This window comes from Hylobates moloch, unplaced genomic scaffold (assembly GCF_009828535.3).
Source record: "Hylobates moloch isolate HMO894 unplaced genomic scaffold, HMol_V3 SCAFFOLD_20, whole genome shotgun sequence".
Lineage (NCBI taxonomy): Eukaryota > Metazoa > Chordata > Mammalia > Primates > Hylobatidae > Hylobates > Hylobates moloch.
Window position 1 is genome coordinate 1,191,029 of NW_026652295.1, and position 24,604 is coordinate 1,215,632.

Genomic DNA, 24,604 nt, shown 5'->3' on the forward strand with positions numbered 1-24,604 from the left:
GTTGCCTCCCGCCCGCCGCCGCCGCCGCCGCCAGAAGCCCCAGAGGAGCTGAGGGAGGCGACGCCGAAGCGCTGGCCCGGAGTGGCCACGGCTGCAGCCCGGGCGGCGGGCTAGGGCGCTCGCCGGGCTTCTGGGCCGACCCCGCTCCGGCGCCTCCGCTCCCCGCCCGGGGCCCGCCCTCGCGGCCCGGCCTCGCTCCCGGGTCCCAGATGACCACCGAGGGCGGGCCGCCGCCGCCCCCACCGCGCCCGCCGCCGGCCCCGCTCCGCCGCGCGTGCGCCGCCCGCCGCCGCCGCCGCCTCCGCCGCCGCGCTGGAGACCACCTCCTCCTCCTCGTCGTCGTCCTCCGCCTCCTGCGCCTCGTCCTCGTCCTCCTCCAATTCGGCCAGCGCCCCCTCGGCTGCCTGCAAGAGCGCGGGCGGCGGCGGCGGCGGCGCGGGCGCCGGGAGCGGGGGCGCCAAGAAGGCGAGCTCGGGGCTGCGGCGGCCCGAGAAGCCGCCCTACTCCTACATCGCGCTCATCGTCATGGCCATCCAGAGCTCGCCCAGCAAGCGCCTGACGCTCAGCGAGATCTACCAGTTCCTGCAGGCGCGCTTCCCCTTCTTCCGCGGCGCCTACCAGGGCTGGAAGAACTCCGTACGCCACAATCTCTCGCTCAACGAGTGCTTCATCAAGCTGCCTAAGGGCCTCGGGCGGCCCGGCAAGGGCCACTACTGGACCATCGACCCGGCCAGCGAGTTCATGTTCGAGGAGGGCTCGTTCCGCCGCCGGCCGCGCGGCTTCAGGCGGAAGTGCCAGGCGCTCAAGCCCATGTACCACCGCGTGGTGAGCGGCTTGGGCTTCGGGGCCTCGCTGCTGCCCCAGGGCTTCGACTTCCAGGCGCCCCCGTCGGCGCCGCTCGGCTGCCACAGCCAGGGCGGCTACGGCGGCCTCGACATGATGCCCGCGGGCTACGACGCCGGCGCGGGCGCCCCAAGCCACGCGCACCCTCACCACCACCACCACCACCACGTCCCGCACATGTCGCCCAACCCGGGTTCCACCTACATGGCCAGCTGCCCGGTGCCCGCGGGCCCCGGGGGCGTCGGTGCGGCCGGGGGCGGCGGCGGCGGCGGAGACTACGGGCCGGACAGCAGCAGCAGCCCGGTACCCTCGTCCCCGGCCATGGCGAGCGCCATCGAATGCCACTCGCCCTACACGAGCCCTGCGGCGCATTGGAGCTCGCCTGGCGCCTCGCCTTACCTCAAGCAGCCGCCTGCCCTGACGCCGAGCAGCAACCCCGCCGCCTCTGCAGGCCTGCACTCCAGCATGTCCTCCTACTCGCTGGAGCAGAGCTACTTGCACCAGAACGCCCGCGAGGACCTCTCAGGTAACGCAGCACGCTCCAGCGCAGCTAGCTGGGCGCATCGCTTCTAGGCCTCCAGGGCTGGCGGCCACTGCCACTCCCACAAACAGGGACCCCAAGCTAGGAGGTCTGAGGGCACTGGGGAAAGCCGGCATCTTATTCGTGGGAGCAGGGATCAGGGTCTTACTGTCCTCCCGGTATCCCTGGCCAGCAGCTGAAGCTTCAGAATTGTCTGGCTGCTGTGAGCATGGCGTAAAGTCCCCTGCCTTCCTGGACTGTATGGGGACCCCTGTGCAGGAGACTGCAGGTCTCCCGTTCAGAGTCTGACTTAGCTTTGAGAGAAGGCATGTGGCCTTTGGGGCACTTGGCCAGGAAGCTGTGTCTAGTTCCTTTTGTCCCTTTTTTTCCTTGAGTTCATGTTGCTGTACTTTTGTCCCAAAGTAAATGTCAGATTCAGATATGTTCTGTATGTTGGGGTGTCTGTAGGGAGATGTTTGCAGCTGGGCAAGTGTTAAGAGGAGGGGGTGGGAGGGACAGAGCTGGCTCCCAGGATCTTTCACCAAAGGGACATTTGCCAGTGGAGAGGGTCACCAAACTGTTGAAGATTCCTCCCCTTCCCTGCCTCCCCCCCCCCAACAATGGACCCACATTGATGATACAGGTCCTGGGTGGCAGGACCTGAAGGACCCTGCTGGGACTCCCCTGAGAAATGCGCCTGCCTTGTGGATGCCACTTGTAGTGTGGCTGGTTTACATTGTGTTGGTTGCAGATTATGAAAATTTATTGACTTGCTGAAGGCGGTGAAAGGTGGGAGGGGACGGTGGAGATGGAAGAGGGAATTTGAATATTTGACCAGGTTAATCTGAAGAATAGAGATAAACCCTTACATTAACCCCTCCCTCCGACCACCTAGGGCTGCAGATTAAAATCCCATGGGCCTGCCAGTCAAAGGCAAGGCCCCAAGCTACTCTCTCACACTGGCCTCCCGCAGCAATGAGACAGTGGCTTGCAAGGTGATGCGTGCTTTATGTGTTCCTGAGCCTGTGTGCAGCGGGAGCAGCAGGGGAGAAGGGAAGCCCAGAAATGGGCAAAAGATGTTGGTTCCCTGGACGGTGAAATTTCCCAAATAGGCCTTTTAAATGTGGGTCTCAGAGGTTAACCAAACAAAGACAGTCTCGGCAGGACCACACCGGAGAGGATTTTAGCCTGACTTAACCCACTGAGAACAGTCTTGTTCAATTTTATGGGAATTTCAACAAGTAACCAATACAGGCGGCCTTCCCCTCTTATTTTTGTATTCCCTCGGACCGGCTGTCAATCACACACACACACACACACACACACACACACACACACACACACACACACACACCCTTCGGTGCACTGGCCCCTTCCCTTCCCAGCCTGCCAGCTGCCCTCCCCGCTCCCCTTTTCCTCCTCTCCCGGCAGATCCACTCAACTTGAACCCAGACTCTAAGGCTTAGCAGCCTTGGAGAAACTGTACTCTAGGAAGAAAAAAAGCACACAGGAAAGAGACTCCTGACCCTTCTTCAAGGCTGCTCTCGCCCCACCTCATACACTGGGCGCACGCACAAGCTCCCAAAACTTCGGAATCTGGATACATTACTGTCTTGGAGCGGGTGAAAACTGCCCAGCAAAGCAAGCCGGCCTCTGTGCCCCCACCCAGCGGCCTCCGGCGGCCGACCTTCCCTGGGAGCCTCACAGAACCCCCGACCGAGTCTGGGAACGCTCGGGGGAGACAACAGCTCTGGCCTGACGCCCGACCGGGGCCCTCTGCCCTTCCTTCCTCGCTGTCTTGCTCCCATCCCTACAGGATACCCACCCAGCCCTGTTGCCATCTCCCTGGAGCGCCAGAGGTGGAGGCTTCAGTGGAGCCGGCCGGATGCATCAGGACCCCGCGGGGCCTCGTTGGGAGCGCGCCGCCCGCTGGGCCGGGGACCACTGAGACCTGGGGGCCTGGCGAGGCGCGGGGGTGGCCAAGGCAGTCTCCCCAGCACACAGATCAGCACATGTCTACGCGCACACACCCAGCACCACCCTCCCTCCCCCAGCACACCACAAGGGCCGCACCCTCCGCTCCTGGGCCTGGTGGCCACGGTCCACGTGCCCCCGGCCGGCGCAGGGGCTGCCCTGGAGTTCTTCATTAAGCCCTGCGAGCACTTCAGGAAGGAGCTCGGGCTTCTATCATCCCACCCAGACATCAAAACGCCGACGGCCGCCTTCGTGGGCAGGTGTGAGCGCTCGCCCTCTCTCCTGCCAAGCCTGCTATTTTGTGGTCCAGGACTTGCCATCAGAACTTGCTTTAACGCGACGAGCGAACGCACCTGTGTGCAGAGCGCCGCGCACACATCGGGGCTCGCGGGACAGGGCAGCTGCGTTAGAGCAGCGCCGGGCGTGTTCGCGTAGGTGTTGCGGGCAAGGAAGTAGGCAGCGGCCACTGAGCAGCCGCCTTGCTCCGTCATTGCGGGGGCACCGCGGGGCTGAGGCCACGCGAGCAGGGCCCGAGCCCGGCAGGCCGTGGGTACGGTTTTCTTGCACTGAAAAACTGAATCCAGCCCGAAGCGACGTGCACTTTATGGTCCCCACACCACTCGGTTAACTAAGAAAAGAACCCGGGCGAATGGACCTAACGCAGCCCGGTGCCGAGAGGGCCCGGTCCAGTAGCCGCCGGGACCCGGTGCGCAGGGCACTGCAGGCCGATTGCGCCCCGGGGCCAGGAGGCGCCGAGAAAGCAAAAGCAAAAGCCGGCGGCGGGTGGGGGTCAAGCGGCCCGGCGCAGGCCCGGGACCGGGGAGCCGCCCCGGGAGAGCAGGGTCTGGGCCTTCTCTGTCCCCCTCCAGCCTGGGGCTACCGCAGGGACTCCTCGCGCTGCCAGATACTTCGGACCAAAGGGCATTTCTCTGCGCCCTGAAGTCCTGGTTTCTCTAGAGGAAGTCTAAGACGTTCGGGACCCGCGGAGGGGCAGGAGAAGAGGCGTGCTTTTCTGCCCCATCCCTTCATCGTGCGATTGGGTTGTTTTCTATCGTCCCCTTTGGCACAGGGAGTCCTCTGCGCTCGCTGCTCTGACCGGCCCAGTTAGTTGGGAAACAAGGCTCAGAACAAGAAAGAAGGCCGCAGTGGTGTTTCTGGGGTAGGGTGCTTGGCCCTCCCCGAAGCCAGGGCTCAGGGCAGCGCAGGCCAGGAGCTCTGCCTGGAGAGACCCGGAACCAGAGTCTGGGTCTATTGTCCGGTACCTGTGCTCATTCTGAGGTTAAAGTGCACGCCCCAGCCTCAGAGAATAAACTTGGAATTCCAAGACATAAGAATCCCCCTTGAGGGGAACTTGCTCTGTGTTTGTGCGAGCATCAAAACAAAACATCATGATTCCAGAGCAATTCTATGACCTGCAGTTGGTGTGTGTGTCTGAGATACTTCTGAAGCTGGGCTTTCTCTACCGGTTGTCTAGCAATATACTAAAAGGCACAGCAGCACCTTTTGTACTCTGAGGCAAAATAAGACACCCCGCCATCCACTGGATGACTTTGTTTCTGAAGAGGTTTCTTTCTTTCTTCTTTCAGTGGGACTGCCCCGTTACCAGCATCACTCTGCTCCAGTGTGTGACAGAAAAGATTTCGTCCTCAACTTCAATGGAATTTCTTCTTTCCACCCCTCAGCTAGCGGGTCGTATTATCACCATCACCACCAGAGCGTCTGTCAGGATATTAAGCCCTGCGTCATGTGAACGTGAACGGAAAGAGGCCAAGCCATGGTCGCTCTCTCCTCTCCCCTCCTCAGAGGGGGCAGATAGAAACTGGGACGGATTCACGTCACACGCACGCGGATAGCAGTAAGCCGCACACCTGCCACTTAGCCAGAATGCCCGGGATCGCGTTGGTCACTGTTATTTGCCTACTGCTGGAAGAAGGACAACGGCTGGCAAGGTAGCGTCCCCAATCTGAATACCTGCGGGCTCCCACATGAGGGAGAGGGCAGACTCAGGTGGGAAAATGTGCCATGCGTAAGGCATCAACGTGTATCTCTGGGATCTTCGTTGCCTTCAGTAATCAGGGTCTGAAAAAAGCAGACAAGTTGTGTGTGTGTGTATGTGTGTGTTTGTCTAAGAAAACTTGTGTGCTTTTCAAAAAGGCAGTGCTAAGCACAAGATTTCAAGAAAGCCGCTTCTTGTCGCCTAGCTGAGTGGGAGAGTCATTTTCCCCAGACACTACATTTGGATACAGGTGCCAAAGAACATTATTAAGGAATTATTTAGAACAATGTGTCTAGTTTAAGAAAGTGGTTTTCAGTATTGTGACAATACAACGTTTTTACAAGGTTGTTTTCTACCACCATATTTTAAAGATATTTTTATGACCTTCATGTATACTCACACTTTGCTTGTATTTTAAAAGGAGGATATATTTGCACTTATGTATACTTTTACAGTTTGCCAAAATATTTTGTTGTAAAATTTTTTTTCAATAAAATGTATATAACAAATAGTTGTTTTAGGGGCTGATTTTCTCTTCGGGCACCCTGAGAGCAATGGATGCCAGTTTCTCCTCCCCGGCAGGCAGCTGTGCAACTCTACCCACACCCCCTCCAGTGGTGTAATTGACATGGTGTGGGGTCTGTGCCTTGAGTAACACAGGCCAGGTTCTGATTGTGAGTCTCAGGAAAAAAAGAGTGGAAGAAACGTTTTCTGTTATTTCTTTCTTTACTTCACCCTAGCTGTTTCTGGCAAAAAAAAAACCAGAAGGTGAAAGGAACTAGAAAGAAAACCAGGCAAGATACCAAAAGGCAAGGGTTTGATTTGATTTTGAAGAAACCAATCTTGTGCCCCTTTTCTTTCCTGTGCCCAGGAAGTGTTCTGCCCTTTGCCCTCTCTCCCTCCCGACTGGCACGGGTTGACAGATGTGGGGCACAGTGGTAAGCCCCCCTCCAGGGTTGGATGCCCACAGAACAGCACCCTGCTTCTTCCCTTTGCACGTTGCAATTTTGTTATGGGTGGCGGTCGCATGCTGTCAGAAATGGGGTTCAGATCTGAAGAATGCAGGGGGAGCCCTGAGCTGCAGGGGGCAGTCTCCCAGCAGGGGGTTCAACTTCCCTGGGGAGTTTAATACAGAAGCTGGACTCCCCACACGTTGCTCTGTGGCTGTGGCCTGTCCCACCCTCCAATTCAGAGCCTAGCTGGCCCCGTTCAGCATCGGCACACAGCAAGCGGGTTCAGCCCTCCCTTCCTCCCGGCCTCCTCTCCCCACTCCTCCCTTTTAACCAGGGATTTAACAAGGGAGCCCCTCAGCCCCTTTCTCTGTTCTTGCTAGATTTCCCAATCATCGATGTTACAGGCAGAGCTGGTGACGCTCCCGATGGAAGAGCAAAATAGGCCAACTAGGCAGGAGGACTGACCTTCTGTCCCAGCAGCCCTTCACCGTCATGAGCCGTGTTGGGGACAATGGGTCTGAGAGAAGCAGAGAAATTATCTGCCCCAATCATGCTGTGCATTTTCCTCTCCAATTCAGGGCAGGATTTTTGTTTTTGTTTTTTCTTTTTCTTTCTTGATTGGAAAACTCACCTTTGATTCTTACCCCTTAAAAGGTCTTTCTCCCAGTCAGTCACCAGGCTCTTGGTATTCGTAGGGAACTGTTTCACACCCCAGGGTTTTTGTATTCTAAGTGAATTTCACTGCAAAGAGCATCTCCTAAGTGAAACATCTTGTTTCCGAAAGTCTTAACTATCTTTCTAATCTTTAGGTTTCCTTCCAATATCTTCTAAAATTAAGAAGTGATTTAAACATTTTTTGTCTCTCCATTATCATATTTGCAGTTAAATAAGGCCTTTTTATTTTCTTTTATAGTGAGCTACTCGGGGGCCTGCTATAAATTATGAAGTCAGTTTCAGAGTTTGCTCCGACCACAGTGCTGTGTTTACATTCCTTCCGAGGCAGCCGGCATGGTCGTAATTTATATCCTAAACACTTGAACGTAACTTGTTTATACAGAGAATGACAGGACCTCAAAGACGAAAACTGCGTCTGCCTGCCTGGTCGCATTGGGAGGCCCAGCGCGCCCCCTGGTGGCGCGAGGAGATCCGCCCAAGGCGACTCAATGGATTCTTTCAAGCTGTGCAAGAACTTGACAAAATGACCCGTTTTGTGGTGCTTCCCAATACAGACACTTTTAAGTATCTTACTTTCATAAGTCATGGTTTCCAGTTTTAGGAAATACTTTGCTTTCTTCTTTCTTCTTCCTTTTTTTCTGAGACAGGCTTGTGGTCTGTTGCCCAGGCTGGAGTGCAATGGCGCGATCTCAACTCACTGCAGCCTCCACCGCCTGGACTCAAGTGATCCTCCCGCCTCAGCCTCCTGAGTAGCTGGGACCACAGGCACGCACCACCATGCCTGGCTAATTTTTTAATTTTTGTAGAGACTGGGTCTTGCCTTGTTGCCTAGGCGTGGACTTTTTTCTATTTTACTCTTTTCGCCTACTGTCTCATCCTGAAACCAGATCACAATTCCGTAAGAACAGGCCTGACCATGCTCAGCAGGTGCTAAAGCCTTGACTTGCTACATATATACTTCATTTCTAGATTTCTCCCCAAATAAGGCTGTTGTTTTGTTTCCTTTTGAGTCAAAATTCTCTTCTAACTGTCCCTCAAAGACACACACATACACATAGACTCATTTATAGTCATCTCTTTTTTTTTTGGAGAAACATGCAGTGCTTGGCTTTAAAAGTTGCTCGAATGTTAGTGATTTTTTTTTTTTTTTTTTTTTTTTTGAGACAGAGTCCCGCTCAGTAGCCCAGGCTGGAGTGCAGTGGCAATCTCGGCTCACTGCAAGCTCCGCCTCCCGGGTTCACACCATTCTCCTACCTCAGCCTCCCGAGTAGCTGGGAATACAGGGGCCCGCCACTACGCCTGGCTAATTTTTTTTGTATTTTTAGTAGAGACGGGGTTTCACTGTGTTAGCCAGGATGGTCTCGATCTCCTGACCTCGTGATCCGCCCTTCTCAGCCTCCCAAAGTGCTGGGATTACAAGCGTGAGCCACCGCGCCCAGCTTCAAATGTTAGTGATTAAATGCCTCAACTTTTTTCGTCAAATGGATTTTGAACTTAGGGTTTCTGCTCATTGGCAGAATAAAGTGGTATATTAAAAGATGTGATTGTTTTGTATAATAATTATTGTTTTTTGTTTGTTTCATTAGAGCTGTATATATAAAGAAAAGACCAGGTAACTACTGAGCATCACGCACCAAGTGCTGGGCACCGTGGCTATCTTACTAAATCTCACCCTGCTATCTTACTTAATCCTGTCGATATCCCTCTCATGTGCTGATATTGACCTTATTTACAGATCTGTACTAGCTCCTGACTAGGTCATGACTTTGGGGGTTTGACCCATGTCTTCTGATTTCAGTTTATTTCCCTTGTTTCTCCAACATTGCCTCTAAGAATTTTGCAACTGACACTGCAGATCTTTGAGTGGCAGGAATATTCCCTCTGAAGCAGCAGTTCTCACACTTGAGCGCACATCAGAATCACCTGGAGGGCTTGTTCAGCACAGGCTGTGGGTCCACCCCAACCCCCCATTTCTGATTCAGTGGGTCCAAGGTTGTGTTCAAAGATGTGTATTCCTAATAAGCTAATAAAAGAAGGTGATGCTGATAATGTTGGTCCCGGGACCACACTCTGAAAACTGCAGCTCTTGAAAGGCAGTTTTGATTACAGATCTTTTTATAGGTTCCAATGGACAGGTATTAAGGATAGTCTATTAATTGGTTAAGCAAAGATCTGGAAAGGTTTTTCAAATAGTTTCTCCATCTAAATGCCTCTGTGATTGATTATTGGCCCCTAGGAAAATGCAAGGCTTAATTTTGAACCCTAGGCCAGAAAGCAGGATCTCCCCATTTTTATTCAGAGCAATGAGGCCTCTTGTTTTATTGTAGTAAATATTGCAGAGAGCAGTCAGGTGGAATCATTGAAGTCTACCTGCCTCAGTGGAACAGTAAGTCTAGGTACTTGCACACAGCAGCCAGTCAGAATTCTACAAACAGAAGGAGGCAGTAATGGGAGCAGACAGGAAAAGAAACTCCCTTATTGGTTATAAAACCTTTTAAGGGTAGAACAGAGAAAAGGCGAAGAAAGGGGGCTGTGATCTCAGAGGATAGCAACAGTGATCCCTAGATATGAATGGGTAGGCAGAACCCTGGATGAAGAAGGGAGAGAGACAGAGAGAGGAAAAGGGAGAGAAAGGAAGAGAGAGAGATGGAGACAGAGAAGAAGGAGGGGAAAGAGGAAGAGAAAGAGAGGAAGAGAGAGGGAGAGAAAAGAGAGAGAGAGGAAGAGAGACACATAGAGAAGGAAAGGGAAAAGAGAAACGGAGAAGAAAGAGAGGGAGGGAAGGAGAGAGGGAGATAGGAAGGGAGTGAGATGCGGTAAGAGAGAGACAAAGAAAGAAGAGAGACTGGGAGAGAAATAGAGATACACAGAGAAGGAGAGACGAAGGGCAAAGATAGGGGAAGGGTGTGGGAAGAAAGAAGGAGGAAGGAGAGAGACGGAGAGAAAGGGTGAAAGCCCGAGGAGAGGGAAGCAGGGTGGGGGCGGGGGAAGGGGAGGTAAGGAGGGAAAGAGGTCTGGAGAGGAGGGATCTGCAGGCATTTCCTGAGCTCCTGTCCCTGGAGCTGAGCGGCAGCCCTGGAAGCTGGATTCCTGTCCTCTGAAGCCACCATTATCTCTCCAGGTCCCCACTGCCAACCCATGAGCTGAAAGACCCATGGACTTCTGTTTTACTTGGCTTGGCCTGAATTCTGGGGAAGCAAGTGAATTCTCTAGCTGTGCATGCTCAAATTTTCTGAACTGCCACAGCAACTTATACAGAATTAGGGAGAACAATCTTGACTTAGATTTTAGGAAGTGGAAGTCGGATTTCTGGGGAAAATCTTCAGGTCCCTAGGATAGGCCACGAGATGGCATTAAAGGGAATTAGCAGCACCTTCCTGAAAGAAACACTCTCTTGTAGATTCGTATTATACCTAATTACTGTGCATCATGGTGATTAATTCAAAACAGGCACTGACTTATTTAGAATGGAAATATATTTTAATATATTTTATCCGAACGGAAATACATTTTACCAAACCTGCCTCTGTGAAACACTATCTTAGCAAGAAAAAACACCACAAATGTAGACATGGCCAGGGAGGGCCAGGGCACACAGACGTCAAGGTCACTGGGGAAAAAATGAAAGTCCTGGAAGTTCTTTTTGAGTTCAGAGTGCCCCAAGTCCACAGCAATCCAACCGATAAATATTCATCTCTCCACGTCCTGGGGGACGTGTGTGAGATGCGGAGCCTTGGCCACCCCCCGGCTGCATCGCCAGGCCTGTGGGCTTAACTGTATTCACGAGAGCACAGACGGAGCAGAGAGCGGGACAGCTTTCCCTCCGAAGGGCCCATCCCACCCTCCAGCCTGGCCACGGAGGCTCGGTCACAGCTGGGCAGTGACTCGTCTGCTGGGTGGCACTGCAGCACCTCCCAAAACTGGCAGAGCACCTCCCCCTCAGATTTGGAAACCGCTGTGAGTTAGGTGGAGTCCAAGCCTGGAGTGTGGGGAGAGGAAGACCTGCCTGGTCGCTCCTCCTTCAGCAGGTCAGAGCGAAGTGTCAGTTGACCGTGTTGATTGACTGACTGGGCCCCGGAGCCTCCGTGTGCTAATCCCCGCTAAGAGCTGTTCTTCTAGAAGGCGGGGAGGAACTGGACCTGCTGTTAGAACAGAATTGCTTAGCTGGGTTGAGACACAGGGAACCAGGCCAGGATCTGGCATCTCAATAGGGATTCCGAAGACACCAAGTCCGCTGACGGACTCACTCCGGATGACACACTGGCTCACAGCCTGAGGGAGTGCACATTAGCCCAGCAAGCTTTGGAAAAAAACCAAACCCCCGCGGCCGCCCTGTGGCCCATCCGGCCAGTTCACACAGTCATCCGGGCTAGGCCGAGGTGTACTTTAACAGCTCCCTGAATACAGCCGACAGGTCTATCAGGAAATGCAAATGAAAGCCACAGTGAGATACCACCTCACACCCATCTGAATGGCTTTTATCAAAAAGACAAAAAGTAAAGAAGTATTAGCGAGGATGTGGGGGAATGTAAATTAGCACCGCCATTTTGGAAAACAGTATGGCAGCTTCTCTGTAGACTAAACATAGAACTGCCAGAGGATCCAGCAGCGCCCCCGGCTGGAGAAAGCTCCACAGGAACTGAAATCCGTGTGCGGAAGAGATGTCTGCTCTCCCAGGTTCACTGCAGCGCTGTTCACAACAGCCAAGAAATGCAATCAACCTATGTGCCCATCAACTGATGAACAGATATTTAGAATTCCCTGTACATACAATGGAATATGACAGTGGTTCCCAATTATTTTGGCACCAGGGGCCGGTTTCATGAAAGATAATTTTTCCACAGACGGGGCAGAAGAGTCAGGGACCCCTGGAATACGGCATAGCCTTAAAAAAGAAGAAAATTCTGTCATTTGAGACCACATGGATGGAACCAGAGAACTTAATGCTAAGTGAAACAAGCCAGCCACGGAAAGACAACTACCACATGATCTGACTTATATGGAGAATCCGAGAGTTGACCTCATAGAAACTGAGTAGAAAAGTGGTTACCAGAGGCTGGGGGAGAAGAAGGGATGGGGAAGGGGGATGTATTGACCATAGGGCACAAAGTCTCAGGTAGACTGCCGGGGTAAGTTTTAGTGATCTATTGTGTGCCATGGTGACCGCAGTTAATAATAATAATAATGTATGCTAAAGGAATAGATTCTTCACATTCTCACCACAAAAAAACGGGAAGTTGGTGAGCTGATGGTGTTAATTAGCTTGACTCTTTCTACAATATATACGTAACTCAAAACATCCCATCGCACCTGATAAATACACAAAATTATTCGTCAATTAAAAAGAAAAAAGCTCCCCTGGTTCTTCGAATGCTCAGGCCATGCTGCTGGAGAGAAGGATTGTGTTTGTGTTTTATAGTCCCCCTCATTCCAGGACAGGTGGGGGAAGCTCATGGCCACAGCCGCATTCTCCTAGCTGTCAAGCAAGCCTTCTACACCCCAGTATGCTCGAGCAGACTCCCCAACTCACCCCAGACCCTAACAGCGAGATTTCTGGATGGGCCTGGGGCGGCAGAGGCTTCTGGGGCTCCCTAGGTGACGGCTGCTCTAGATCCATCTCCCTCAAGCTGGGAGCAACCACTGAACCCCTAGACTCTGCAGAGGAGGGTGGCACAGCCCAGCAGGCACCAGGCATAGCTAAGGACGCCCGGGGCTCCAGGCCAAGCACAGGGAAGCCATGGCCTAAAGAAAACACACACAGAGATATACACACACACAGACACACACTCATATACACACACACAGACACACTCATATAAACACACTCATAGATACACATAGACACACATTCACAGACACACACAGAGACATAGACACAAACAGACACATGCAGACACATGAACACACACATTTACACACACATTCACATAGACACACACAGACACAAACACATAGACACAAACAGACATAGACACGAATACACACACTCACATAGACACACACAGAGACATGCATAGGTGCACAGACTCACATATTGACTTGGAGACACAGACACACAAACACACACACAAACACACACAAAGACATAGACACCCACGTAGACACAGACACACACACAGACACACACACTCACATAGACACAGACACACACGCAGACATAGACACAGACACACAGAGATACTAAGACACAGACACACATAGGCACAGACACACTCACATAAACACAGACACACACACACATACACACACACAAACATAGATCCACACACACACACTCACAGAGATATAAATACAGATACAGACACTAACACACACACACTGACACAGACACTCACATAGACACAGATACAGATACACACACAGACATACACAAGCAAGGATGTAGACAGGCAGACATAAAGACACACAAACACGCTTGCACATAGACATCTAACACACAGAGACATATGGACACACACAGACACATATGCTGAGATATGTAGATACACAAAAGCATGCATGCATACACACAGCTGCACAGAGCCACACAAACACATAGATACACACAGACACACATAAACACAGACATACAGAGACCCATACTCACACACACAGACATACATGTAGACATGCAGACATGCAGATACACAGAGACACACACACGCATACACAGACACACAGCAACACTCAAACACACACACTCGCACACAATCTGCTATTCAGTTGTGGGTCTATCTGCAAGCACTAAAGGCTGACATCCCATCACGCCTGCCGTCCTCCCAAATCTCCAAATCCACCATAGTGGTTTCATCATCTTCTGAAATTTCCTTTTTTCTAACCACAACCCTGCTCTAATCCCAGAAACAGAAAGAACTGCCTCTTTTAAATTAAAAGGTTGCTTTTGTTCTCAGAGGCCAACCCAAGCCCCTTAGCCATGGACAAGGCCCCCAGCTGGAACCACAGCACAGGGGCAGCGTCTCCCAGAACAGGCTAGGGAGGGTGCCTCCTCCAGGAGCCCAGAGCCGAGGCTGGCCAGCTGTCTGCGTGGAGTGTGGAGAGGACCTAGTGGCTCCAGGAAGCGGTGAGGTCCCAGGGCTCTGACTCAGGCTCTGAACATGGGGTGTCCCCTTGCAATGCTAAGAACAGGGTTTGGTCAGCAAGGGCAATCCCTCTTCCTCTTAGATGACCCATCCTTTTCAAGCAAGTCCCCATCCCAAGAGGAATGGGGCAGGTAGCTGGGCTGGGAGTCCTCCACCCAGATGTGAATCTCTGCCAAGGAGCAGCTGAGCAGCAGTGCCAAGTACGGAGGCTGCTCCAGCTTCAGATCTTCACGGCGGGCACTGGCCGCCAGATCAGTGAGGCCCACAGACAGGCCCCTCAAAGCCCTATTCCTTACTGTGCCCTGGGAATAACACAAGTACACACACTAAAGATAACGTCCCAGAGATGGCTGTGGGCTGTCTCTTGCCCTCAGCCCCAGGAGTCCCTTCCAGACAGCAGCTCTGAAGAGGCTATGCCTAGAAAAGCCATAGGGCATCTGCTAGGTCTGTCCTGCAACTGAGTGCTGCCACAGATTGGGTGATTTACACACAGAAATCTATCATCTCAGTCCTAGAGGCTGGAAGTTCAAGATCCAGGTGTCAGCAGGGTTGGTTTCTCCTGAGGCCCCTCTCCTTGACTTGCAGACGGTGTCTTCTCCCTGTGTCCCCACATGCTCTTCCCTGTGTGTGTATCTGTCCTAATCTCCCCTATTTATGGGGACACAGTCATATGGGACCAGAGCCCACCTTAATGACTTTGTTTTAATTCAATTTCCTCTGTAAAGACCTTATTTCCAAATGAGGTCACTGGGAGTTAGGACTCCAACATACGTTTTGGGGGAGGTGGGAGTGTGAAGAACATAATTCAACCATAACAGTTATAAATCGAGCTCACAGCTGGACAGAAATATACTTGATTTCTGGGTCCACAACCCCAGGCCTTCTCCCCTGCCCTAGCAAGCTCCAGATTAAATAGGCTCTCAGATAGCCAGACCAGCGAGGCCCATCCCTTCTCTCCATCTGTGCCTTGAGCATGGAGTGGCTTGGAAGCTAGATTTTATTTCCTGCAGAGAGAAAACGCTAGAGCCAGCATGCAAATGAGCTCTAGCCTCCAGCGGGACTGCATTCTTTTGGGGAGGGCAAAGCCTATAGTTAAACGGACTCCACAAGTCCCTGGGAGAGGCAGCAGTGCCCCTGAAACTGCATCAGACATTGTCTCTGCATCAAGGCACACACCTCTCAAAAAAAGAAAGAAGACAGGACAAAGATTTTTTCCCCTTTTTGAACTGGGATGAGCTAGCTTCGTTGCACAGTAGGAACGCTGGGCATCCACAGAGGCAGCTCTCTGTGGGCCCCGGCTCTCTGCTAGCCGTCTGTGAGTGGGATCTTGAAAAGTCTTAGGAGGCAATGCTAAACCTGCTTCCTAGAGGAGCAAGATCACTCTCAGTCACATACCTGGTAACTGGGACTGCTGAAACCCCAACCTGGCTCCATCGGACTCCACACATCAGAATCGGGCTGGTCTGTGAAAGGATGGGGGAGGCTTCCTGGCAGGATCCGTGTGCCCCTTGAGCTTGACAATTGGTAAGATACACTCGGCATGTGCCAGGGTGTTTGTCCACTAAGTTCATGAACAGCCTGAGACACAGCCCACACTGGAGTAGATGTCATCGCTCATCCCCTAACAATGGAACTGACCCTTGGCTGGGCACAGTGGCTCACGCCTGTAATCCCAGCAGTTTGGGAGGCTGAGGCAGGGGGATCATTCGAGGTCAGGAGTTCGAGCCCAGCCTGGCCAACATGGTAAAACCCTGTATCTACTAAAAATACAAAAATTAGCTGGGTGTGGTGGTGGAGGCCTATAATCCCAGCTACTCAGGAGGCTGAGGGAGGAAAATCTCTTAAACCTGGGAGGCGGAGGTTGCAGTGAGCTGAGATCACACCACTGCACTCCAGCCTGGGCAACAGACTGAGAGATCATCTCAAAAAAATAAAATAAAATAAAAAACAATGCAACAGACCCTGGCGTCTGAGGAGGCAAAGGCAGCCTGCATGGCCTCCGGGACTCCTACCCTTTCCACTGAGGTCCCATGGGAGAGAACCAGCTGCTCTGAGAGCCCCCGGGCCATGTCTCCATCAGCTTAACCCCAAATGAGAACCAGGTGTGTCCAGGCCCAGTCTTGGCTCCCCGGGAGTGAGGCGGGAGGGATGGGAGCTCAGGCCCAGCCCTCAGAGGCCAACTTCCCACCCAGGGCACAGGGGAGGAGGAAAGCAGGAATCCCCAGGCAGAGATCTGGCTCAGCAGGAGGGGGCTTGGTAAGAAGGGAGATTCCAGGGGTGCATGGAGAGGAGGAGGACCTGCCCTCAATGTTCAAAACCAGAGTCTGGCCCAGACTCCCTCACACAGGACTCAAGCCCCTCTCCCACAGGGAGGGTGGGGGATGCGACTGTCATATTACCCCCAGGGAACTGAACCAGGCTTGGGGAGGCAAAATCTGTGAGGCCCTCTGGAGATGGGGGACTGCAGTTTTCCTGCACTGCCCTCTGGCTTTCACCCAGGCATGCTCTTGATGGCCCTTGCAAGATTCTTTTTCTCAGCCGCTCGCAGAGGCTGAGTCATTGAGGGGTTTTAATTTGGAAAGCAAGATTACAAAAGAAAGAAAGAAACCACAATTCTATTAACAATTATGTGCAGAACAAGGCCAGAGTTACAACTTTCCTTTTCCTTCCCCAAAGTCAGTGCTGACATTAGATGAGGCTTTTCAGAATTTTGGAGCAGGCTGTAGTCTCATGGAACAGACAAGAGGTGACTTCGGGGTTGGGGGATGAGGTGGGAAGGATGGTTTGATTCTAGTACTTTTATTTCTGTCACCATCCAAAGCCCACATGAAAATGTTAAGTCTGATTAAACTGTTGGGTGCAGGAGAGAGCACGAAGGGCCTTTTTAGAATAAATGAGAGTACAAGGATGCTTTCTGAGAAATAGCCGTGAAAAACCTGAAAGGAAGTGTTTCCGGGTCAAAAAGAACTCATATGACCCATGGAAATCCTTGAGGCCCAACCAGTTTATTTTGGATGCTGCAGGAGGGTGGCGGACACTCAGGGAACTGTGACTTGAAGACCACCTTGCATTCCTGACTTTGCTATATTTAAAAGCAGCCCCCCAGTCTGAGGGCAGCAGCCCAACACAGTGGCCGCCATCGGCTCTGTTTTCCTGTCTGCCCTATTCGTCCTCTGCAAAGCCTAGCTGCCTCTGTCACTGTTGTTTGATATTTCCAAATCCGGCCTGAAGCAGATGATGGGGCCGCAGGAGGAGCGTCCTTCAGGGTGTCTTGTTTGGTTTGGAAATATTTAAATGTCTGCTGCATTTCCTCCGAGAGAAGAGAAGCCAGGGCCTGTGGGAGAGCCCAGGACCGTGGCCACAGCCCTGCAGGGTCCCCAGCTCCTCTGCGGCTGCCTCCCTGGGACCGGATCCCCAGTGCCCCCCACCCACACTCCCACCATCAGCACCATGAGAAAGTCAGGATGAGCCCAGACATTCTCCACCACCACGTGTTTACAGTCAAGTGACTCAGCTCTGCCCTCGATTGAAGCCCATGCAGCAATTGTCCATGATTACAGAAACCTTCTTGGCTCCTGGAAAGATCGCCAGCACGTTATTAACCTCAAAGGCCAGACACATGTTTTCCATGATTTATTTAAATGCTAGTGGCCACCACAGATGATCACGGCCTTTTAGAATGAAGGGCGTGTAATTAAGACATAATCTCTTCTGTTTAGTAATATATGGAGCAGTAAATGGCTACTGAGGTTGATTAAATTCTCCATCTTCCCTTTGGCGCTTAGGAACTGCCAGAGCTGTTGGAATCCCAATCGTGGTTGTGACCACTTCACAGCACACGGCAGTGTGGTCTAACAGCCAAAGGCTGTCCTTCGGGGACCTGGGCGCCTGATGTGGGTGGATCTGAGATTTACAATAACACTCACCTGGGAGTGCAGCTGCCTTGACGGGGCAAGGGAAAGCAGGGCGGGACAGTGATTCACTGGTAGGGGGTGGGCTTTGTACAGACTGAGCAGGGCAACGGCGTGCCGTCAAAGAAGATTGAACCGTGCAAACGCACAGCTCCCCATCAAAGCTTCCTGCATCAGGCTCAAGCCAGCGTTGTGGGAAAAAAGCATAGGATGGTTTTTTCATGTCGTCAAGAGCTTTCTGAGGCCTGCCCTTGACAGGTTAAAAACTGAACACTTGGCCGGGCGCGGTGGCTCACGCCTGTAATCCCAGCACTTTGGGAGGCCGAGGCGGGTGGATCACGGGGTCAGCAGATCAAGACCATCCTGGCTAACGTGGTGAAACCCCGTCTCTACTAAAAATACAAAAAAATTAGCCAGGCGTGGTGGCGGGCGCCTGTAGTCCCAGCTACTCGGGAGGCTGAGGCAGGAGAATGGCGTGAACACCTGGGAGGCAGAGGTTGCAGTGAGCGGAGATCGTGCCCCACTGTGCCCCAGCCTGGGTGACAGAGCAAGACTCCATCAAAATAAAATAAAAAATAAAAAAAAAAAAAAAACTGAACACTTTTCACTTTGGACCTCTCCATTGTGAGGGAAGATCCAAGAGCTGCACATTTATCTGTGCAGAGTCGAGAGGTGGGCTGTGGCTGATCATCTGAGGGTGTGGCTTTGCTATTTTTTGGCAAATTTGAGTCTATGTACTGAGGTTCCTGCCAGAGAATAGAATCTTAAGCTCTGCTGCCTGGGTCTTATCACAAAGCTGATTTTCAAGAAATATTGTAACATCCATGAAAGAGTATCCAAAGACATGTACCACCTATTCAAAATCCTATCGTAGCTCACAAGCCCACAAAGGGGCTAAGTACTCACGGAAGAATTTTTGGCGCACACAGTTGCCCCCTCTGAGTCAAACCTGGGCCCGAGCCTGAGCCCACGTTGAGAGACGTTACGGAGATGACTATCTGTGCTCACTGGCATATTGGAGAAGGCCCAGTCATCTCTATAATGTCCCTGTGTGTGCCCTTAGGCACCAGTGTGCTTCTAACCGGTGGATTTCACATCACATAAGCGGTGGTCACATCTCAGAGCCTGCGGTCCCTGCACTCAGTGCCCGCCCCCCATCCCCCCGGCCCCCTACCCCTGGCCTCCTGTCACTATACAGTTCTTTGGTGTGCTGCCGAGGCTGGTCCTGTGCGTCTCCCTCGCCCCCGACTTCCTCTCTGCTGTTAAATATATCTCCGCAAGCTGCCCCAACCTTTCTTTCTTTTTTCCCTCCTTATCTTAGAAAGCTTGTGTGTCAGTCTTTAGTTTTTTCAATTTGTTATTTTATGTTTGAAATTGTGTGCTATTTTTAATAAATACATGCTTATTGTAGATATGCAATGGTTTATATGCACGAACATGGAGAGTGAAATCAAATCTCCCTTCCTCCATTACAGAGGCAATCTCTGTTTTGTCTCTTGTGAGTCCTTCCAAGATACTCTACAGGTGTACAAGCCTATATATATATAAATGAATTTAACTTCTTTATGCTTTCCTTTTTACTCTGATGCACTTACTGATAAGGCCTTAGATGCCTTATTGAAAAGAGCCGTGAATTTTCTTGAATACACACAGCATACACAAATCTTTCTGCTGAACTGTTACCCAAACAAGATTCCAACCCTAAAAGAAAGGAGAGGAACGTGAAGCAAAGGAAGCCCCATAGCCCCTGGAGCCTCCCACCCTTGCAGATCACAAAAGCAATTGCCTCTCTGAAAGTGTGGTGGTTTTGAGGAGCAGAGGAAGCGCAAGGACACTCGCAGCCTGTTGTGTTCCCTCGGGCTGCCCGCCTTTCAGCCTCGGGCCCCTTAGAGCAGAGCAGAGAGCTGTGCAGCCCCTGTCCATGCGGTGGAAGGGGAATGCACCATGGGAGGGAAACCTCAAGTCATGGGTTTTGGAGCTTCAAACACGATCTTGTGGCTTTGGGTTTTCTTACGAGAATCAGAAAAATAAATACACTGTATTTATATGTAGATGCAGAAACCATTGAACTGCGTTAGAAAATGGCAATCTCCGGAGGGTGTGGGAGGGCAGGCCACAGCATCGCCTGTGTGCCCAGGGTGCCAGCGGAGCCCTGAGTCATCACGGTGGCTGTTCCAGGAGTGCATCAGCAGTCTTCACTCTACCCTTTGAGAAAATAACAAGCAAATCGGCCCAGGTTTGAGGAGAGAAGAGCTTCAAGTCTCCTAGTCTGGGCGGCCAAGGCACCCGGGTCTCAGGAAAGTCGACTGCCTGGAAGCGGAGATAGGACCCTGTTGTCTAACGTGGGGGGCTCGTGCTTGACTGAAAACAGGTGGTTCCCATGTCGGAGCTGATGGGGAGTGGATGGGGGTAGGAGCGCGAAGAACCCAAGCCTTCCAACACGGCAGCCACTTGCACACATCATCTCATTGAGGCTGCCCTCACCCTTCTCAGATAGGGCTCGTGGTACTTAAATTTTTTTAAAAAAGGAAATGAGGTGGCCGGGCGCGGTGGCTCACGCCTGTAATGCCAGCACTTTGGGAGGCCGAGGCGGGCGGATCAGGAGGTCAGGAGATCGAGACCATCCTGGCTAACACGGTGAAACCCCGTCTCTACTAAAAATACAAAAAAATAGCCGGGTGTGGTGGCAGGTGCCTGTAGTCCCAGCTACTCAGGAGGCTGAGGCAGGAGAATCGCTTGAACCCGGGAGGCAGAGGTCACAGTGAGCTGAGATCGCGCCATTGCACTCCAGCCTGGCGACAGAGCGAGACTCCGCCTCTAAATAAATAAATAAATAAATAAATAAATAAATAAATAAATAAATAAATAAATAAATAAATGGAAATGAGGCTAAGAAAGATGAAGGAACTTGCCCAGAAGAGATGGGGTTGGTTCCCAAAGGAACAGGAGAGGGAAGCATGTTCCATGCTTTGATTTTGAAAGTGAGTCCCTTCCCTTCAGGGATCCAGGGAGGAAACACAGTTTTTCAGACTTCCAAGTCCCTTTTGAGATCTTTGATGAAAAATTCTGAACCGTTCCAGCAAAATCAAAAGATCCCAGAGGGTTGACAACAGCAGTTCTCAACTGGGATGGTTTTGCCCACCGGGGCACATTTGGCAATGCTGAGACAGTTTTGACTGTGGCACTGCAGAAGAGGGTGGTTGCTACTGGCATCTACGGATCTAAAGGCCAGGGATGTTGCTAAACATCCCCCAGTGCACAGGACAGCCATAAAAACAATAGTTTGCCCAAAACAGCATAGAGGTTGGCAGAGGTGGAGAAGCTCTGGTTTATGGCCATTAAAAAGTCAAATCTTATAACTGTTTCAACACGTTTTAAGAAGTGTTGACCAAGCAAGGTGGCTCATACCTATTATCCCAGCACTTTGGGAGGTTGAAGCAAGAGGATTCCTTAAGCCCAGGAGTTCAAGACCAGCCTGGGCAACATAGTGAGACTCTTTTCTCTACAAAAATAAAAATAAAAAAAATTAGTTGGGCATGGTAGCGCATACCTGTAGTCCCAGCTACTACAGGTAGGGAAGATGCTGAGGTGGGAGGATCACTAGAGCCAGGGAGGTCAAGGCCGCAGTGAGCAGTGATCGAGCCACTGCACTCCAGCCTGAGTGACAGAGTGAGACCTTGTCTCAAAAAAAAAAATTTTTTTTTTTAAGTGTTGTAGGCTGGGCGTGGTGGCTCATGCCTGTAATCCCAGAACTTTGGGAGGCAGATGCAAGAGAATTGTTTGAGGCCAGGAATTCGAGACCAGCCTGGGCAACATAGTGGGACCCCATTTCTAAAAAAAGAAAATTAAAATTAGCTGGGCATGGTGGCATACACGTGTAGTCCTAGCTACTTAGAAGGCTGAGGTGGGAGGATTGCTTGAGCCTGGGAGGTCAAGGATGCAGTGAGCTATGATCATGCCTCTGCACTCCAGACTGGATGACAGAGCAAGCCCCTGTCTCAAAAAAAAAAAAAAAAGTATTATAAATCTTTAAGGAGAAAATGCATCCTGTGGCCACCTTGGATTCCATGAATTAGATTTTCTGTGTCTCTTGGTGAAAGGTGTGCTCCTGCCAGCTCCTGTCATTGGAGACCTTATTGCCCAAATAAGTATATTCTCAGTGACATCTACCTACAGAAAAAGAAATCTTTGTTTTGCTACAAATGTATACAACATGCCAACAGTGGAGCTCCGCATGAATGTGGATGCCAGCTGGCCAGGATCTGAGCCATTCAGCAAGAGAAGCGATGGCAGACCCGCATGACAGGGTGCTGCTCGTGTGGGAAGCATGCCGACTTTGAAACACTGAAACTCAAATGATAGCAATTGTTTGGGACTCGATGAAATGATGTTTCCAGAGCTCTCTGGGTTTACTGTACATTTTAACATCACTTCCCCATGGCAGCTAGTTTATCGTCATTCCACATCCATCCCAGACGCGGATGCTGCTCCAGGTGAACAAACCCACAGGGACTCAGGAGGAATCCCAGCACAGTGACGGCTCATCCTGCTCCAGATGAAAAAGGAGATGTTCGTAACGCAGCTGCTTCCCACCTCGCACCTCCGGCATTCTTACATCTGGCAACGCTGGAAACCGCAAGTCAAACACAGAATCACTCAACTAGCTCACAAAGAAATGACCAAGGAAGCCTCTGGCAATGGAATCACTACCTTTTCACTCCTCTTCCTCTCACTGTTCCATTCTAAAATTTTCACAAATTCTCAAAGTGCAATTTGACTAAGAAAGATATACACAGACTAATCCTTAAGGCAACAACTTAAGCTTCTTCAAAGCTATTTTTCTTTAATGTTATAAAAAATTTTTGAAACAACATTAAATAAAATTTGAAAAAAAAAAAAAAAAAAACACCTAGATCACCCCTAATCCCACATTTCCGGGAATTTAAATAAGAGACTTGGAAGGAGCAAGGAGCGGGAGGTGAGCCTGCAAAGCACAGCAGGCCCAGCCGACACAGCTCCCCTCCATCGCAGCCTGCTGTGGACATGCAGGGTAACTTTGCAAAACTTTTCCAGCAATCTAGATTCTTACGCAAAATCTCCTGCTTTTTAAATATTGGCTCATAGTTTATAAGTACCATGCCAGCTAATTAAAACACATCTGCAGATTGAATGCAAATGACAGGCCACCGTTTGAAACCCTTCATATATAATTTTGCATCCAAAGAAGAGTGAACAGAAGAAACTGATGTCAGTCTATATATTTTACACTTTTAATAATCAGAGCATATTTGAAGAAATATTCTCAAGAATCTTAATGGGTTTCAGGTTTTGAACATATTAAGAGGATACTAAAATAATAATGCAGCTAAAGAAAAGATGTTGGTGAATCAAAACTCCTTACTATGTATTTTTACCAGGAAAACATGTCTTAATCCACCATAGTTACATGCACAGAATTATAAATTTATCTTTAACAAGAAGACCTACTAGAAATGCAAATGTATATTAACTGAGGGTGAAATTGAGAAGATTATTGGGCAAGCATGAAGTCACTCTAATACTATAAGGCAGGGATCCTGGTGCAAACACAACTGAAAAGAATACCTTTGAAAGATTATTAGATTATAAGGAATAACAAAAATCCCCTTTCGATGCTCAAGACACAGGAATTAAGTTATAGCCCATTTCAGAAGTGAATGTAACTATCAAGTAACTGTGTTGCACACTCACTTCTGCAAAGAGATTTCATTTTCACTGCAGGGGAACAAGCTTGGCCATTTCAGGCACACACAGCAGAGGGTATCTGCCATAGCATGGAGTTCTCAGTTTATTTGTTCATAACTCAAGTTCACTCAGAAACTACTGTTTACCTGTTCATTACTCTTTGAGCATCCTTGATGTAACCCAGGGAATATAGAGATGAACACAATAGATAGGGCGCGTGATCTGGTAGAGAAGAAGTGAAATAAAGACAAGTGTCCAAATACTTGGATAAGTCTGAAAAAGTGGTAAGTGCAAAGAAGGCACCAAGCAGCCTATAGAAATGCCTATGCATCTGTCTGCACAAGCAGCCTAGAAATAAGTGGAAAAAAAAAAAACAGGACAACCAACCATGGGGGCTGGCACTGTGACGTGCACCACTCCACAGCCCAGGACTCCCGCCTGCAGTAGTAAAGGCGGACAGGTTCTTCAGCGGGAGAGCCTTGAGAGTATGAAGGTGAGTGCCTCATTGTTAATTATTTACATGCTGTCATTAAAATCAATTACTCCATTTGAAAGAAGCCACTCATAACCACCTCGAAACAGATTCAGGATACCCTAATCAGAGGATATCGGCGACCATCCCTTCCCATAGCAATGACATTGCAGGTTGAGGGTGAAGAGGCAGAGTGACCATGACTCTTGCTGCTGAGCCAGTTAAGTCCCAACACAGACTGGTATTTTAGAATAGACAGCTAGTCCTGAGCGGGCCTTGGAGGTCATCCCCTACCCCCAAACTCTAGGATGAGGCAACCTCCATCCAACCCCGACGATTGATTAAGTACCTGTTCTCCTGAAGCAATTTCCTCTTGAGCTTATGATCTATCATCACCAGGATGATTTGCTATTGAAGACACATGGACAGCTAACCCTTGAATGTAAAACAGGAGCAT

At 50.8% G+C, this 24,604-nt stretch overlaps 1 protein-coding gene across 1 annotated transcript; it reads left to right on the forward strand.

Annotated features, from left to right (window-relative positions):
- The first annotated feature begins 209 nt into the window (after positions 1-209).
- FOXF2 (forkhead box F2) lies at positions 210-5,753 on the forward strand. Its single transcript, XM_032141179.2, is given in 3 exon segments — positions 210-274; positions 276-1,369; positions 4,924-5,753. Coding segments are annotated over 3 exon segments (1,323 nt in total). The 3' UTR covers positions 5,088-5,753.
- The last annotated feature ends 18,851 nt before the right edge of the window (positions 5,754-24,604 follow it).